The sequence below is a fragment of the Typha angustifolia genome, chromosome 6 (genome assembly GCF_048772165.1).
Source record: "Typha angustifolia cultivar Huaian chromosome 6, ASM4877216v1, whole genome shotgun sequence".
NCBI classification, from domain to species: domain Eukaryota; kingdom Viridiplantae; phylum Streptophyta; class Magnoliopsida; order Poales; family Typhaceae; genus Typha; species Typha angustifolia.
Window position 1 is genome coordinate 6,149,602 of NC_133244.1, and position 15,614 is coordinate 6,165,215.

Below are 15,614 nucleotides of genomic sequence, written 5' to 3' on the forward strand. Positions count from 1 at the left end.
CAGTTCTATTCACACGCCAGTTTTATCAATGGGTGTAACTATTTTTTCAGATAATTAAAAGCTTAATGATATCTTAACTAACCACCGCGGCTGGAATTTAAATTAACAAAATGCTCATACAATATGAAACCCATTACCCAACCAATCACTATCCCATTTGCCTATGGGTAAATACCACATTTAAGGTTTATTTAATGCAAACTTATTCTAGATTCAAGTCTAATAAATTCAAGCAGAAAAAAGCCATCACGGTGAGAAACATGATTGAACTATATGTATACGGAGGCAAGTACCAGTAGAAGAAACTCAAGAGACTAATACCTTTTCTTCAATACTTTTCTTAAGTTGCTAAGACCTTCGTGACAGTGACAATAACATACTATCAAGATAGGTCCTAAAGACTCTTTGACAAAAAAAGTGGGGCTTCACCAAGAATAAGCCCTATCGAAATACCTTGCGACAAATAAAGATGATTGATACATATAGGAGGTAAAAAGAAAAGGACTATAACCTGTAACTGAATCAAGTGGAAACAACATAAAACCCCAGCCCGGACAGAAACCATTTTCTCTGCCTATCTGATATCTGTGGACTTCACATCGGTGCATACGAACAATGTTGGTGAGAAAACCTCCTTTATCGGTGCCAACATGACGACCACCTGAGACTGGACTGGACTGGACTGGACTGGACCAACGGGACCCAACAATAACATGACCGACTCCGCCCAACCGACATTCGACTAGTCCCGTAGCAATAGCTGGGGCACACTGTGTTTCAGTGTAGCTAGCGATCACCTGCAAAATGACTGAAAGATCATACCTGTAGCCAACTTGTGCACGGAAAATATCAGATGGAAACAGCACAAATACATAGAGATGCCATACCTTTCAGCCAAAGTTGAATCCACCAGATGGAAGTGAGACCTGCTCCGAACCAAAGTGGAACCCAGCTTGAGCAGCATCGCCTGAGGGCATGGCATCATCCTCCTCCTCTAACCAGAATTGCTCAAGGATCTTAACAGCCTTCTCATATATCTCGGTGTTGTCATGGCTTTGAAGGTTCTCAATCTTCTCCAGACCCTCAGCATCCTCAATCATCTGCGCATAAGGATTGACGTCCCCGGTGGTACCCAGGTTCTTCTCAGCTTCACCAACCTTCAAAATATTTTCAAGACCTTCCAAACAGACTGTGACAATTCTTGGATCTGGGCAGACAAGAAGATCACAAAGAGGCTTGATGCAGCCCTGGCTAACAAGATATCTATCCAAATTTTAAAAAAAAAAACGAATAAGTCAATCATGTTAGATACTACTTCACAATGAGTTAGCAACATGGTAAAAGCAACACACTTAAAATTACTTAGTATCGACATACTTTATTTGATCATGTGTGCCCCCAGAAGTAGCATTTGAAATAGCCCACGCTGCCTCTTTCTTGATATCAAATTCAGCAGTTTGCAACAGATGCACTAGAGGGCCAATTATACCAGCAGCAATCACAGCCTGGGATTGGACATCATGAGTTCTCTAAGAATATGATATTATAAAAAAAATCAAGGAGAAATGGATATAAATATAATTAACCCATGTATAAACTCTTTAACACCTTAAGCTTCAGCTTGAAACTTATATTAGACATTAACTTAAATTTACAACTGACTAAAACGCTTTACAATGCAATATTAATATGGTTGACATTTGATATGAATAGCATAAGTATAAAAAGATGTTTCCTTACTTGAATCTGATCTTTATTTCCAGCTGTGATATTTGAGATCGTCCAGCAAGCTTCTTTCTTGATGCTCTTCTTATGATTATTTGTCAAGAGGCTCAATAGACAAGGAAGCGCCTGATGATTGATCACATACTGCAGGAACCGAGCAAGAGAATTTTGGATGAGAACTTGGCAGATATTGAAATTGCATCCCAAATATCAGAAGGATAAAAAATTAAAAGCTAATACAACAGCTCTGGTATACGAATAGCACCGTCACTAAACAAAATCAACCTAGCGACAGATCCAACAAGAACAAATAGAACTTATCATAAATAACAAAGGGAGAGAAACTGCAGTGTCACCGGATCAGACGGAGGAGGAGCTCATCGGACTTAACATCAAGGAGTTCACAGAGGTGGACGAAGGTATAAATTTTATTAACCCATATCAGGCAGTTAAGATGGATCGGGTATCGATCAATCCAGCTGATATCGACTGAAACTGCTAACCCAATTGGTTTCAAGTTTTCAGCCAATCTAGATTAAGATCAGTCGATTTTCAGTAGCTTGCTTCTGACAAACTTCTCCCATTGTTCTTACACATTGTCTCCATCTCACAATATACTTTCTTTTGTGATTTTTGGACAATATTGATTCTTTCCGTATTGTTGAATGATTTGAGCTATACTTTGGACTATTATTACCTAATTTTAATCGCAAGGTGTTGTGCATAAGGTAAGTCTAGGTGTAGAACAAGCACAGCAGAGTAGGTTCCATAGATTTGTCTGCAATATTGGTCCACTTTTTCCTTATACATGTGTTCACAATGAACAACTCAATAAAGATTGTGTATTAATCATTTAAATACTTGCACTTTGTCTACTTTGACTCATGTTAGAGGCCATAAGGTAAAACAGAAATAACTTTGGACTGTTAGTGTTGTGGAAAGGCCATACTGTGATGGCGTAGGTCTAAAAGGATTTGGGGCACAACCAGATAAAAGAGAAAGAGAGAGCCAAAGAATGACAAAAAAAGTACGAGTAACTTAAAGTTGCTTAATGCACAATAAAGACTGCTCCACCTATTGTACCAGCTGCAAAGAAGAAATTGTCCTCTTAGAGCATCTCCAATGCAAAGGCTCCAAATATGGAGCCAAAAATGGAGCAAGAGCCCGATGCACTCCAATGCACCGGGCTCCATATATATTATAACAATAATATAATATATATTATTATATTAGCTATTTTAAATTGCTTAATAGATCATCTTAGCGTTATTATTTTTTATTAAAAAATATATGGTTAGAAAACTCTTATCGAGATCTTTAAAATAAGATTAATATTCACTAGTTTTAGAAGTAATTTTAAATTACTAATTTTTTAATTAAACACATTGAAATTACATTACACGAAATAAACATCGAAATAGGCATTACATGTCATTAACTAAAAATATCAAAATTACATTACCTAAAATAAGCAGAAATTAACCAAACATAATAAAAGCAATAGATGTTTAATATTCTGGTAAGTTATCTCCGTAGTCACCAGTTCCGATTCCGTAGCCACCTTCTCTTTCTTGACTGTGTCCACCTTCTTGCGATGAACCTCCGACTTGAAAATGAATATTGCTCTTCTACAAATTTCTTGTCTATAAATTTTAATGTAATTTTTATTTGATGTATTTCATTTTTAATGTATTTCATGTTTGATGTATTTCATATCTAATGTATTTTAATTTTTAATATTTACATTGAGGATAATTTTGAGTAATTATATTTTAGGATACATAATTTATTAGACTCATTTTTATAAATAATAAAAAATTTAAATTTAAATTAACTCAAAAATAATTTAATATTAGACTCATTTGTATAAATAATAAAAAAATTAAAATTAAAATAAACTCAAAAGTAATTTAATATTAGACTCATTTTAAAGGTTTCGATGAGACCTTTCCAATGGTATTATTTTTGTTAAAAACCGATTAGTAAAACTAATTATATACTTAGCTTAACTAACTAAATTATTTTACAAAGGATACAAATGGAATTAAAATTATTGAATATAACACTTATTGGGCAATTTTGGCATTTTCAAAAAGTTGATGTGACAAATGGAGCCCGGCTCCATTTTCATGGTAGGGCTCCAAATTTGGAGCCCCACTATTCATGGCTCCAAATTTGGAGCCCCATATAGAGTCCGGTTAGAGCTCCACCGGGCTCCAAATTTGGAATTTTGGAGCCCGGTTGGAGCTCCACCGGGCTCCAAATTTGGAGTTTTGGAGCCCGGTTGGAGATGCTCTTAGCAACCAATAGATACTTGTTAAAATGCAACAACCATCATAAATTCAGCTTAATACTTAGTTGTGCAGGAGAATTTTGGTCAAACAATTTGTAGTATAAGATGTATCCACAGCCCACATTTTCACTGTAAGGCATGATATGTGTGACTATTACTTTCCCTCCAACCAAAAGCATCTTCATATACACACATTAGAAAAACAAACAAAAAATAATAGACTCAAAGTTGTCTAAAAAGCAAGCTTGCCTGTGTCTGCAGATCATCACCAGTGACAATATTACCAACAGTCCGAAGGGCTGGAATGAGCACTGAAGGGGAAGGATGCCTAAAAAAGAGAACATTTTTCATATGAACATAACAATTTAAGTATATAAAATTAATATAAATAACATGGACAAAAAGTGCATACAGTAAAAGCTCCACAAGCCTGGGGCAGACACCAGCTTCAATTACAGATTGGATTTTGTCATTGGTACCATCAGACAAGTATGACAGAGCCCAGCATGCATCAGTCAGGACCTCCTCATCATTTGAGCGAATAAGGCGCTCAAGTGCTGGAAGAGCAGACTTCACCTGGTCATAGATGAAAAAAAATATAAAGATTAATAAATCGTAGACACAATTAGAGCAATAACTATCCAACAATAAGAATGACAGCAAACCTGCTCAAATGCTGGTTGAGGCTTTCCCCTACAGAAGTTAGAAAGAGTCCATGTAGCATTTCTTAGCATCGAGAGCTTGGCATGTTCATTTAGCTGCTGCAATAAAGGAAACAATGCCCCATGTGCAAGGACAAGATCCCGGCATCTCGGAGAGTCACCGGCAACATTACCCAAAGCCCAAACAGCCTACAATAGAATGATGTACTAACCAATTAGCTGCATCAGAAACTACAAAGAAACCCAGATATCTGGTGTGTTGACTAAAAGATATTAGACCACATAACCCTAGCATCTCAATCACAATTATACCTGCTCACGAACATCATCACAAGGTGAACTGAGCAGCTTCACAAATATGGGAACAGCGCCATGATCTATCACAACCTTGGTGTTCTCTGATGTCCCTGACGCAATGTTCGTGAGCGCCCAAGCTGCTTCAAACTGCCCAAAAGGATACAAATCAAGTACATAATTGCATAAAAAGTCCTTAAATAATTCAACAAAAGGAAAATTCAATCTAACCTGAAGTTGAGGATAATCCTCCCTAGTAAGAAACTCGACAAAGCGAGGAACCACACCCGATCCAATCACTTCTTCAATCGGAGGGCTACGCTCTAATTTAAAAGAGACCAAAGAAGATGTTCGCAGCTCATAAAACAAATAAACTTATCGGGAAAATAAAATAAGAATTGCAATGTTATACCCTTACCGATTGATAAAAGCTTGCGAAACTGCGTGGTCGCCTCGAGCTGCAGAGAGTTATCATCTGAATAAACCCCAGATACCATCGCAGGGAGACTTTCCAGCTGCCAATATGCCAACATTTATCAGAAAAACCAGATGAGATCTATCCATTCCCAAATCTAAAACCCTAATCCTACAATTCAAAACCAAAATCAACCGATCCCCAGTGTTCCGATCCATCGAGCCGGAACCCTGACACCGCGGATCGAAGGGAAAGAGAGGGAGATCACCTTCTTCTCGAGTGCAGAGGCGTGGATCAGCTGGGGAAATGGTTGCTGCGCCTGCATCCCCTCACGCCTCTTCTTCTGAAGGCTCTCCTCGCGGCGGCTCTTCCGGATCTCTACCATGTTATCCTCCCTCCGCCGCCGCCCCTCCTCGGCGTCCACCGCCACCTTGTACTTGTTCCGGCGGCTCTCCGCCCGCTCGCTCGGCCTCAGCGACATCTCGGCCGCCGCGAATCGTACTGCCGCCGAGGAGATCGAAGAGAAGAAGAGCAAGGAAATAAAAAGAGCCGAAAGAAGGAAGGGCCAAACTCTAACCCTAGAAGTAGAAAAGGCGAAGGCGAGAGCTTTCGATAAGAGCGAGTGAGGTCGAGAGGAAAGGGAAGACGCGTGACAGGGAAGGCGTTTTATAGGAAAAGGGGAACAGCCAGAGAAAACCCTAACTTTTAAACGCAATTAAAAAAAAAGGACGCATTTCTTCGTACCCATTTTTTCACCCAATCATATCATTCACGTGGTCCCCATTGCACTTGTGAAAGAGTCGACGAGTGGTGTTATTTTAGTGAGTCTCGTTAGATAAGTAAATTAAAATTATGGCAGTCGTGGAAAGAGTGGAGGTAAGTTTACTCGCAGAAACTAGATACCTAATGTGTGGTTCAATATGCTTTCCGATATACGATTTGGTACGTGGAGGTTGAGTAGAAGATATAACCCTGCCACGTGCACCGCTGCAGGTTAGTTAAGTACGATCAGGAGACTGCTGGTACTACGTGGGTAGTGGTATTACGCTAAGTGTAAAGTGACGCCGCGTTTTGGTTTGAAATTTGTTATTGGAAAAGAGGCCATGGTTTTCTTCTTATTTACGAATGCTGCCACAATCGTTGGGATCGTGGCATAATAAAATACTTTTAGCGCCGCTACGTGAATAAGAATATATTTATTCTGATATAAAGTTATAAACCTTGTTATACTGATATAATAAATACATAATTATATAGAATTTGAATATAACCTAATATTTTTTTAATGTAGTATAAAAAAATAAAATATTTTAGTGTGTGATATAAAATAGAATTTTAAGTAATAGTGCATGTATTATGAAATAGGATTATTATAATATTTAATTCTTATTTTAAAATATAAATTCTAATTTATATTTTAAAATAAGAAAGAAATTATTTATAATAGTAACAAAACTAAATCTTAGGAAAATCTTATAATTTTCACCCTATTATTGCATAGACTTAGAAATATTTTCTCTTTTGAAACTATGGTTTTAATTTTATCTATCTGTCCAATATTTTACATTTGACTGCTGCTCATAAGGGATATTAAGGTTGTTAAACAAGTAAAGCTAAATTAATTCATCGATAAAGTAACTTTAGACAGATTAATATTGGTGTTTAAGGTAATAAAAATAAAATGTATGGATCATAAAGACAGACTAATACTTGTTATCCGAACTATGAGTTTTCGTTTAACAGGGAGTAAAATGCAAAATTGCTAACAAACAACGGATTTTTAATGCTTTCGTTGAGAGTCGAACTCAAGACCTCCCGCTTACTAAACGGGTGCTCTAACCAACTGAGCTACGAAAGCCTTAACAAAGTAGTTCTCATTAAATATTCATATTGAGTTATTTGATTACACCTTCTCAGTCAATAATGCACACCAACTCACTGCATCCAAGGAAGCTTGCATGAATCTTGGACGTATGTTCTTTTGGCTATGGCATTCATGAGTACAGTGATCGCTCATGACACATTATGAGTGATGGAGATGGAATTGATTAAATGTTGCTATATTATAGCAACCTCTGTACATGAAAATTATATGATCTTCTTGTTTGTTTCTTCACATATATCATCTTATTTAGATATTATCTTGTTCAGTTAATGAGAAAACAGGGCTTTGAAATAAATATAAGTCATGCACATAGAATCAGACAGCAACTTGGATAAAACTGCAACAGCTCTGACTCTGCAAATTTGACTCATTTCAGATCTTACTATGTCGATGATCCGCTTTGATTTGAAGTCAAAGCTCTTTAATGAGAGGATTGAAATAGACCAACAAGAACCAGGAGCTTTAAAGAAGATTATCACAACTATTCATTAGAATTAACAAAATATGAGTTATTTTATACCCGCATAAACATACATCTGAGCTTCATTTTTTTTTTTTTTGCTCATTCCTTTTTTTTTTTCTTCTTTTCTTTCACTTGCTTTTTTTCGCTTTTCTTTCGTAGTAGTAAACATGATGAACAAAAGAATGGAAGTATGAATTCTTACAACTCAACCGATCTTAACATAGGGTTAAAAACCTAACCGGTCGGTAGCGATATAAATCTCTAGAATACATACGACGACACACAACTGAAGTTAATTCCATGCATGAGTTTCTCTTGATTTCTCCTCCACCAACTTTGATGAGGATTGCGAGAAAAATCCACAGCAATCTGCAATGTCTTTACTTTGCACTTCCCGTTCTTCCATTGACATTCCTTTTTCCGCTGATGCCACTGGAAGTAGGTTGCCTTCCAGTGCGGTTTAACTTTTGGCCAGACATACCATTCGATTGCTTCTGTGATGGCGAGGGAACATACGAAAGATCTCCAGTCCTGAATAATGAAGAAGAAAACAAGATCAGTAATATTATCAAGTTCCATGTTAAAACATGCCAAAATTTTAAATGACTGTAATAGAATGTATCAACTCTGTCCAACTTAGACAAGTAACTCATTCTACAATTTATATGCTATAGCATATAATTAGTTATTAGATGGGGGAATGCAATCAGGAGATGTGCTACTATTCAACTTTTGCACTTACAATTGGGTTCAAAAAAGTTGTGCAGTCTAGTATTTTGGAGGATTCACTGAAATTTGATCAAGACTGTAAGTGCTTGAGCAACAAAGTTATCGCTTGCTGTTCAGAATGATGGGGAAATGGATGTCTGTACAAATCAAGGACCCTCAATGTCAACAAATAGTAGATTAAGTTAAAGGCTGTCTTAATTTCTGACAATGGTTTAGAAAGTTTCATTACTTCCAGATTCATCGTTCTTTATTACTAGATTGGTTCATCACAAGTGTTTCAATTGAGCCCAGTCTGCCAACATTTCGTGCAAAGAAATCAAATTTCTCTAAGCAAAAGATCTACTAAAACTTTTGCAGCCTGTAACCAGTATACAGACATAATTGTAGGCCATACTAAATATGAGCCTGTTATTATTTCTATAAGAAAAGATGACTTTGTTCTGCCAAAATTAATAGAAAAATCTACCATTCAGCGTAACGAAAACTCACCTTATATGTGAATCCTTTTTTAGCTTTGCTTGTGGGGTCTTTATCTTCGATCCAACCCCATTGACTGCACCTGTAGCTTTTGGAACATTGTATTGCCACAGCATATCTTGTTCTGAAGAATCACTTGTAGCAAACTCGAAATCATCTGAATCATCGGTCGCTATAGACTCGGTGCCATTTCTTTGCGGATCCTGGTAGACTCTCACATCAGGAACGTATCCCTGGTAAAAGAAGTTTGGCAATTGCACACTGTCTCCTCCCCATTGGCTGCTGAATGAACCTCCATTACTGGAAGCTTCAAGCTTGTCCATGACGACATTATCAACCCAATCTCCAGCTTGTAACTCTTTGTCATCTGCGTCCTGAAGTCCAGGACTGCGGTCAGGCCATAAAGTGTCGCTTGACAACAGCTTATCCAGATCAAAATTTCTCTTCTTTTGCGTTTGTATAGAGTTGCTCCGAACCTTGAGGAAAAAAGTTTCAGTCTATCAACTCGTCCATTCCAGAATAGCAAAATTAAATTTTTTTTTATCAACTAGGTGAAGATCTTAGCACTTGGAGAGAGGTTTAATACCGCTATATTTCCAACGTCCTCCATTGGCTGTCTGAGGAGGCTTGGAGGTGTGAATACACCAGACCTCGTCCGATAAATATCAGGACTAGATGTCGTGCTTGGGATGTGCTCAAATTCTGTTTCTCTCCTAGCTAAGGCTGCCTTAAGATTAGCTATCTGAAATAAGATGAAGAAAGTTCAGATATTTGAAAAGCAATTCGACTTTGACGTGCTAAGGACAAGAAATCCAATGAAAAACCTGCTCTCTAAGCTCTTTGACTTCTCCAGTTTCTTTGTTCGATCGGGCTGTGCCAAGCTCAACAGTAGCGACCCTCTCAGCAAATTTGAGAGTGCTTATAGTCTCGCCAATGGCATCGATTTCAGGGCTTATGTGAACAAACATCAATGTTTTAGCTTGGCCTCCTGGACATTCACATTGGAAGAGTTCAGAATTTAATGTGCGGGAAATCGATACTACCCAATTATTCTTGAAATCTAAAAAGCCATACTTACCAAGAGAGTCTTGTAACAGTTGTGTGAGTTTACTATTTCTGTAAGGGACATGAGAATTCTTTTGGGCAAGAGAAGATATTACATCTCCTAGAGCTGAAAGTGATTTGTTTATGTGTTGGGCCTCCTTTAGCCTTTCTCCTTTAGCCTCAGATTTATCAACTCGTTCACTACCCGCCAAATCAACGAGATGCATGCAGCCTCGAAGAATGGTTCCAGATGTTAATTCTCTTCCTTGGACATGAACAGTAAGGCAACTGCAAATAATGTGTTTTCTAATGAGTACAAAAACAAAATGAGATGCATTAGTTTTACTATCTGGAGTAGAAAGAAAACAGTTGAACCTGTGAGAACGGCTACTGCGATCGTTCATGGCTGTCGCACCTACTGCACGATTCTTATGACCCATGTTCATCACTTCAATGACTTCTGAAGTTGATGTAACAGGAACTAAACTAGCATTCGGCACAGCAAGTCCTTTGTGTGAGCTGTTTCGAATCTCTAATGTACTTGTACGTCAAGGATATTCAACATACATGCATGAGACGAAGGTGTAGGTTTCAGGAAGTAGCTACTTCTGATGAGGAGCTTCTAGCAAAAATTAGCATGCTAGTTGACTACATAGATCATTCTATGTAGGTTTCTACAAAGTATATGACAAGCACATAGATAGAAGCTATCAAATGCAAAGAAATAAAGGACATAATTGAAAAGGATATCTTCGGTTAATTCCATCATTAGCAAGGAGATCTCTCACTTGCTCATTATATATCTCAATCATCTGCACAGAAATTTCATAAGAAAATGTGTCCTTCCTTTGCGCCGACAGAAAAAATAGGTCGTCTAGCGCCCTATAGTTGACACCAACACTTTGCTCTGTCAATTCTTCAGGTCCACTCTGTATAACAGAATTAGATCTAAATCAATATTAATGTCAACAAACAAATAAAGAACTTAGACTGATCAAGTTTCGAAAGACCAAAGTAATAATCCTCATGACCCTCACCATTGTGTAAGTTTTTCCTGATCCTGTTTGTCCATATGCAAAGATGCACACATTATAACCATCAAGAACAGAACGAATCAGAGGCTGAGTATCTGAAAACACCTCTTCTGCATTGAAAGAAAGAGAGCATGTGATTTAGTGGTAAAGATGATGTTAGGAAGTTGCTCGTTTTCAGTAGTATGAATGAGTAACCTTGAGTTGCAGATGGTCCAAAGACTTTATTGAAGCTAAATGATTTACGCCCTTCCTTGCCATATTTTGGGGGAGTGAGGATTGTTATGTTCCCTTCATCGATACGACCAACAGTGCTTGCACTATTTTGTTCTCCAGGTAGGAAGGGTCTTACACGGCAGTAGACCCTAATATTTCCTAGTAAGAACAGACAATATTTAGCATTATATGTACTTTATTTCTTCTGAATAGTATAATGATTTAGTACTCGTAATTCTACCTTTAAGATCCTGGACTTGATTGTACAACCTCCTGTTTTCCTCAAGAACTTTATGATATCCTGAAGCAGCGTTAGCAAGTATCTGCAAATGTTTCCCTGGCACGGATATATTTTAAAGGCCATTAGCTACATAATTTTTCAAACAACAATGGAACTCGATATATAATAACCGAGGACAGAAAGATCATCTTACCAAGGTTGGTGAATCCTTCAGAACATTGCATTTGCATGTGCTCCATACCTGATTTAGTAGTATGAAGGGCATGTTTCAGTTCCTACAATAAGAAGAAGTTATCGACTATCAAGCAAATTGATGGTAACTGACTGAGAGATAAGATCTTTAATATATAGCTATCAAAGTTGATTGTACCTTAATCTCTCTTTGTTGCTGCTCAAAATTTATCTGTTTCCTTCGAAGCTTGTCTTTGGCTATCTCTTCATCATTCAGGATCATATGTAAGTCTTCCTTATCCACAGGCATGGAATATTTCTTTCCCTGCTCCATCTAATGCGTGATAATAAATTATTGAACAGTTAAACCACATAAAAGTTTCTTCAAGGATGTAGTAATTGTTGGCCATGTTAAATGTTTTATATAAGAAGTATCAGGAAAAAGAGAAAAAAGAACTCTTATAAGATCTTAACTGTTAAATTTCTTTTTTACTTCTTCTCTTTGCAGTAAAACAAATTATGTCTGATCATCAGGTAAGACAGCACAGGGGAAACAGTATCTATAAAGTACCTTCATGTCATCTGGTATGGGTGATAAATCCTTAGAGGAGTGGAGTCTGAAAGAGGGCTTGACATCATTAAGATCCTTCGGGGTTGTTTTCGCCTATCACGATTTAGAGTACATCATCAACTAACAGCCACAAAGATTTAAGCAATATCTTTCAGTCGAGTTAAAACCGAAGGAAAGCTATACACTTCCAGAAGTTATGAAACACTGAAGAACAACATTAAGTAAAAGCAATGACAGAGCATACCAACTCATTTTGGCTTGCAATCCGATGTTCAAATTCCTGCATAACTTTACTCAACATTGACTCTACAAGCTGCACAAAAGTATGGTATCAGTTTCATCTATTTTGAGCAATTACATCTTATAAGTCTATCAAGCAATCAGACAAGCATAGTAGTCTCACCACAGGAACTTCTTCTGGCTTCTTATCCGATAGAATTGTTCGCACAAGCATATTTATGGAGTGCGAAGTTGTCTGGGAACAATGTCATAGAGATCAATATCCTAACTTACAATAATTCCCTATTGCAAAGCAACAATTCCAGACAACTTACTAACCATTTCAGTAGATTCTATCGAAAGATCGACGCTCAAGTTTTGTTCCACTGATAACCCATCGGTGAATTTGTCACCTGACTGCGTCCTAAATAAGGAACCCATAAAAGGATCCAAGTTCTTCCTAACGAAATACTTCCCCGTATTAGCAGGCTTCATAATTCCGCCATATTTCCAGGAACCTTGCCTGCCCAATTGTTTAGCTTCACTGTAGGACTTGAGTGCCAGAACACAATTAACAACTCGAACACCCTTACCTCCCTGCATTCCAGCCAAAATTGAATGGAGATCAAACGAAGGGCAAAATAAACATTCAGCTGACATACTTAGAGAAGAATGGAGGATCATCAAATACACATACAATGTCCTGGTAAAGTTATCCAAATTCTATTTCCTAGAGCTTCAAGAACAGTACCATAATGCCAACTGACATTCCAAGCTAGAATTAGATGTCCCCACCTTTTCGAGATCAGATGCCTCAAATGTAGGGAGTCCTAAATCCTCAAGGGCGACAAGGAAGTTCCTCAGATTTTCAAAGTACTGATATGCCGACAAAGCTGCACCATCTGGGGGTAGAGCTGAATCAACTGGAGCTGCCACCACCTTAAGATAGCAAATATCAAGAGATCGAGTCATTGCATAAAATGGCATAATAAGGGATCCAGACAGTGGGAATACAAAAGCAGAGCACTGACCTTGGGCACGGCACCTAGTTGGACCTTGTTAAGTGCATTGCAGAGAACGATCCCATTTCTCAGGCCAAGCCTGAATTCCTCCTCGGAAGGCGCTTCTGGCAAATCCCTTGCACCGACAACCCCGACCATCTTCCTCAGCCACCCGGCTGCCTCATACCTTCTTGCAGCTGCGTTAGAACAACACAACGGAGCTTAAAAATTTCTTCTTTATATCTAACCTTGCAAATTGGGATTGTATTCTCTATTCTTCCTATAGTTTATATAGGAGATAATTCAGAGATAAATAAAATTCCAGACAATGCGGGAAAAGAAAGCCACAAGCTACTCAAGAACGATCAAAGTTCGTGATTTTTTTTTTTTTTGTTGAAGATATTAAAGAGTACCATATTAGATATCGAGAAAACCGTCAAGATTGAAACTTTAGCGAAAAGAAGAAGAGAAACCCATCAAAGAAACCAACCCACCCGCTTCCTCCGCCTTCCTCGACGCCAAGTCGATGTCGCTAAGCCTCGTCCCATGCTGCTTCAACACATCCTCAACCATCGACGCCACCGATATCGAAATAAACCCCTCCGACGCCATCTCCTCCCCGAAATCTCCCCCAAATAACAAAGCCCGACAACGAAAAAGAGCAACCACCGCCGAATTCAGCGATTCCTAACCATTCCAGGCAGCGCAACCGCCGAAGGGATCAGCGAAGAACGGGGAGGGAGGAGACCAAGATGATATTTTGGCGAGGTGGGTGTGGAGGAACGGAGGTGGCGATGGATCTTTAAGGGTCAGTGGAGAGATTAAAGAAGAGGAGAGCTTTGTGCTTCGTCTATGATGACGCTCGCAAAAGAAAGGGAGAGAGAAGAAAAGAAGAAGAGCGAGCCTTTGTCCGAGCCTCCCGTTTGGAACCCGAAGCGGTTTGGTGTTTGACGAAGAAAGAGAGAGAGAAAGAGGGGGTGGTTTCAGAATAAAAGAAAAGGGGAGGACTGAAGTGCTAAAAAGTTATGAGCTATTTTTGGTTACTATTTATTCTAATGCTATCAGGATCATTAAATGGTGGAATTCTTAGGATGAAGTTTGCCATCTATATTTCCCTTTATTTAGACATATGGTTCTGGTGAGTAACAAACATTGCTCATTTATTTTAATCCTCTCAGAGGGAGGCTTTTCGAAGAGGTTTCTATATAGGGTTGCGATCGGATCAGATTTAAGTTCCATAAATTATAAAACTAGGGTTAGATTTGGTTTTATGTTGCTTAAACATCACTCATTCCACCCTTTTTTATTAAAGCTTTCCAAAAAGGGTTGCAATTAGATCGGATTTTTGTTTGCAATTGAAAAATTATGGTCATATATGATTCATTTTGTCATTTTCGATTGTATTTTATCAATAAATGTTGGCTACTTTTTATCTACCCTTGAAGTTTTTCTGAGAGATCTTCGTTTAGAGTTACAGTTGGGTTTGTGTTTTTGCCCGATAAATCAGCTTTATCGGCTTCGGTTTCGAATGCAATCTTTGTTGGAATCTAACTTAGTCAATCATTTGGATAGGGATTATAAATCTAATCTAATTCCTAATCTTAATTAATAAAATAATTAACAGTAATACTAGTTTTTTATATAAAAAATAATAATAATATTTTTTTTAAAAAAAAATAATAATAATAGTACTATTGACTATTACTTATTTAGAGCTATAAAGAGGGTGTGATGGTGTTCTTTAACAAAGTTAAAATACAACAAAACTTTAGTTATCACTTCATTCCAAATATCAATAATAGTTCTCATTAACAACATATAAATCTCCTTCAAGAGAAGAAAAATACTAACAAAAAGGATATAAATTGTCTAAATTTTCCTTTTCTTAAATCAACATTAGGGAAGCCCTTCAATTCAAACACTATATATATATATATATATATATATATATAATGATATATTTTTTCTTCTTTTAATAAAAACCTTATATTGGCTCCTGAATCTTGGATGATCTATGTACATATTGACAAGCACATGGTAGGCCCCTTAGATAATTTAGATCCCAATTAATCTAATAGAAGAATAATGCCTAAAGCTCTCACTTTTTCTTATGTTTTTTAAACAATTTGATTCAAACTTTGGCTGAAGCTAAAAAATTGAACATATGGGAAGGTCTT

The 15,614-nt window shown here is 37.5% G+C and overlaps 2 protein-coding genes and 1 non-coding gene across 3 annotated transcripts; all 3 read right to left on the minus strand.

The window, feature by feature from the left end:
- Positions 1–300: 300 nt before the first annotated feature.
- LOC140761103 (importin subunit alpha-1b-like) lies at positions 301–6,041 on the minus strand. Its single transcript, XM_073098293.1, has 11 exons — positions 5,658–6,041; positions 5,393–5,489; positions 5,206–5,297; positions 4,993–5,124; positions 4,684–4,869; positions 4,431–4,594; positions 4,268–4,346; positions 1,741–1,869; positions 1,378–1,505; positions 888–1,263; positions 301–797 (listed from the first exon to the last, which is right to left on the minus strand). The coding sequence occupies exons 1-10, from the start codon at positions 5,868–5,870 to the stop codon at positions 891–893; spliced, it is 1,593 nt and encodes a 530-aa protein (XP_072954394.1). The 5' UTR covers positions 5,871–6,041; the 3' UTR covers positions 301–797; positions 888–890.
- A 1,132-nt stretch (positions 6,042–7,173) lies between these two features.
- Positions 7,174–7,247, minus strand: TRNAT-AGU (transfer RNA threonine (anticodon AGU)). The gene has a single exon. It is a non-coding gene; the product is annotated as a tRNA-Thr (tRNA).
- A 552-nt stretch (positions 7,248–7,799) lies between these two features.
- LOC140760777 (kinesin-like protein KIN-14Q) lies at positions 7,800–14,547 on the minus strand. The gene is made up of 19 exons (XM_073097781.1): positions 13,932–14,547; positions 13,468–13,634; positions 13,232–13,375; positions 12,776–13,033; positions 12,621–12,692; positions 12,462–12,530; positions 12,218–12,310; positions 11,846–11,980; positions 11,669–11,750; positions 11,476–11,571; positions 11,217–11,393; positions 11,025–11,131; positions 10,736–10,916; positions 10,363–10,522; positions 10,022–10,275; positions 9,768–9,931; positions 9,530–9,685; positions 8,956–9,419; positions 7,800–8,268 (listed from the first exon to the last, which is right to left on the minus strand). Exons 1-19 carry the CDS (start codon positions 14,047–14,049, stop codon positions 8,118–8,120), a joined length of 3,048 nt encoding a protein of 1,015 aa, XP_072953882.1. The 5' UTR covers positions 14,050–14,547; the 3' UTR covers positions 7,800–8,117.
- Between the last annotated feature and the right edge of the window lie 1,067 nt (positions 14,548–15,614).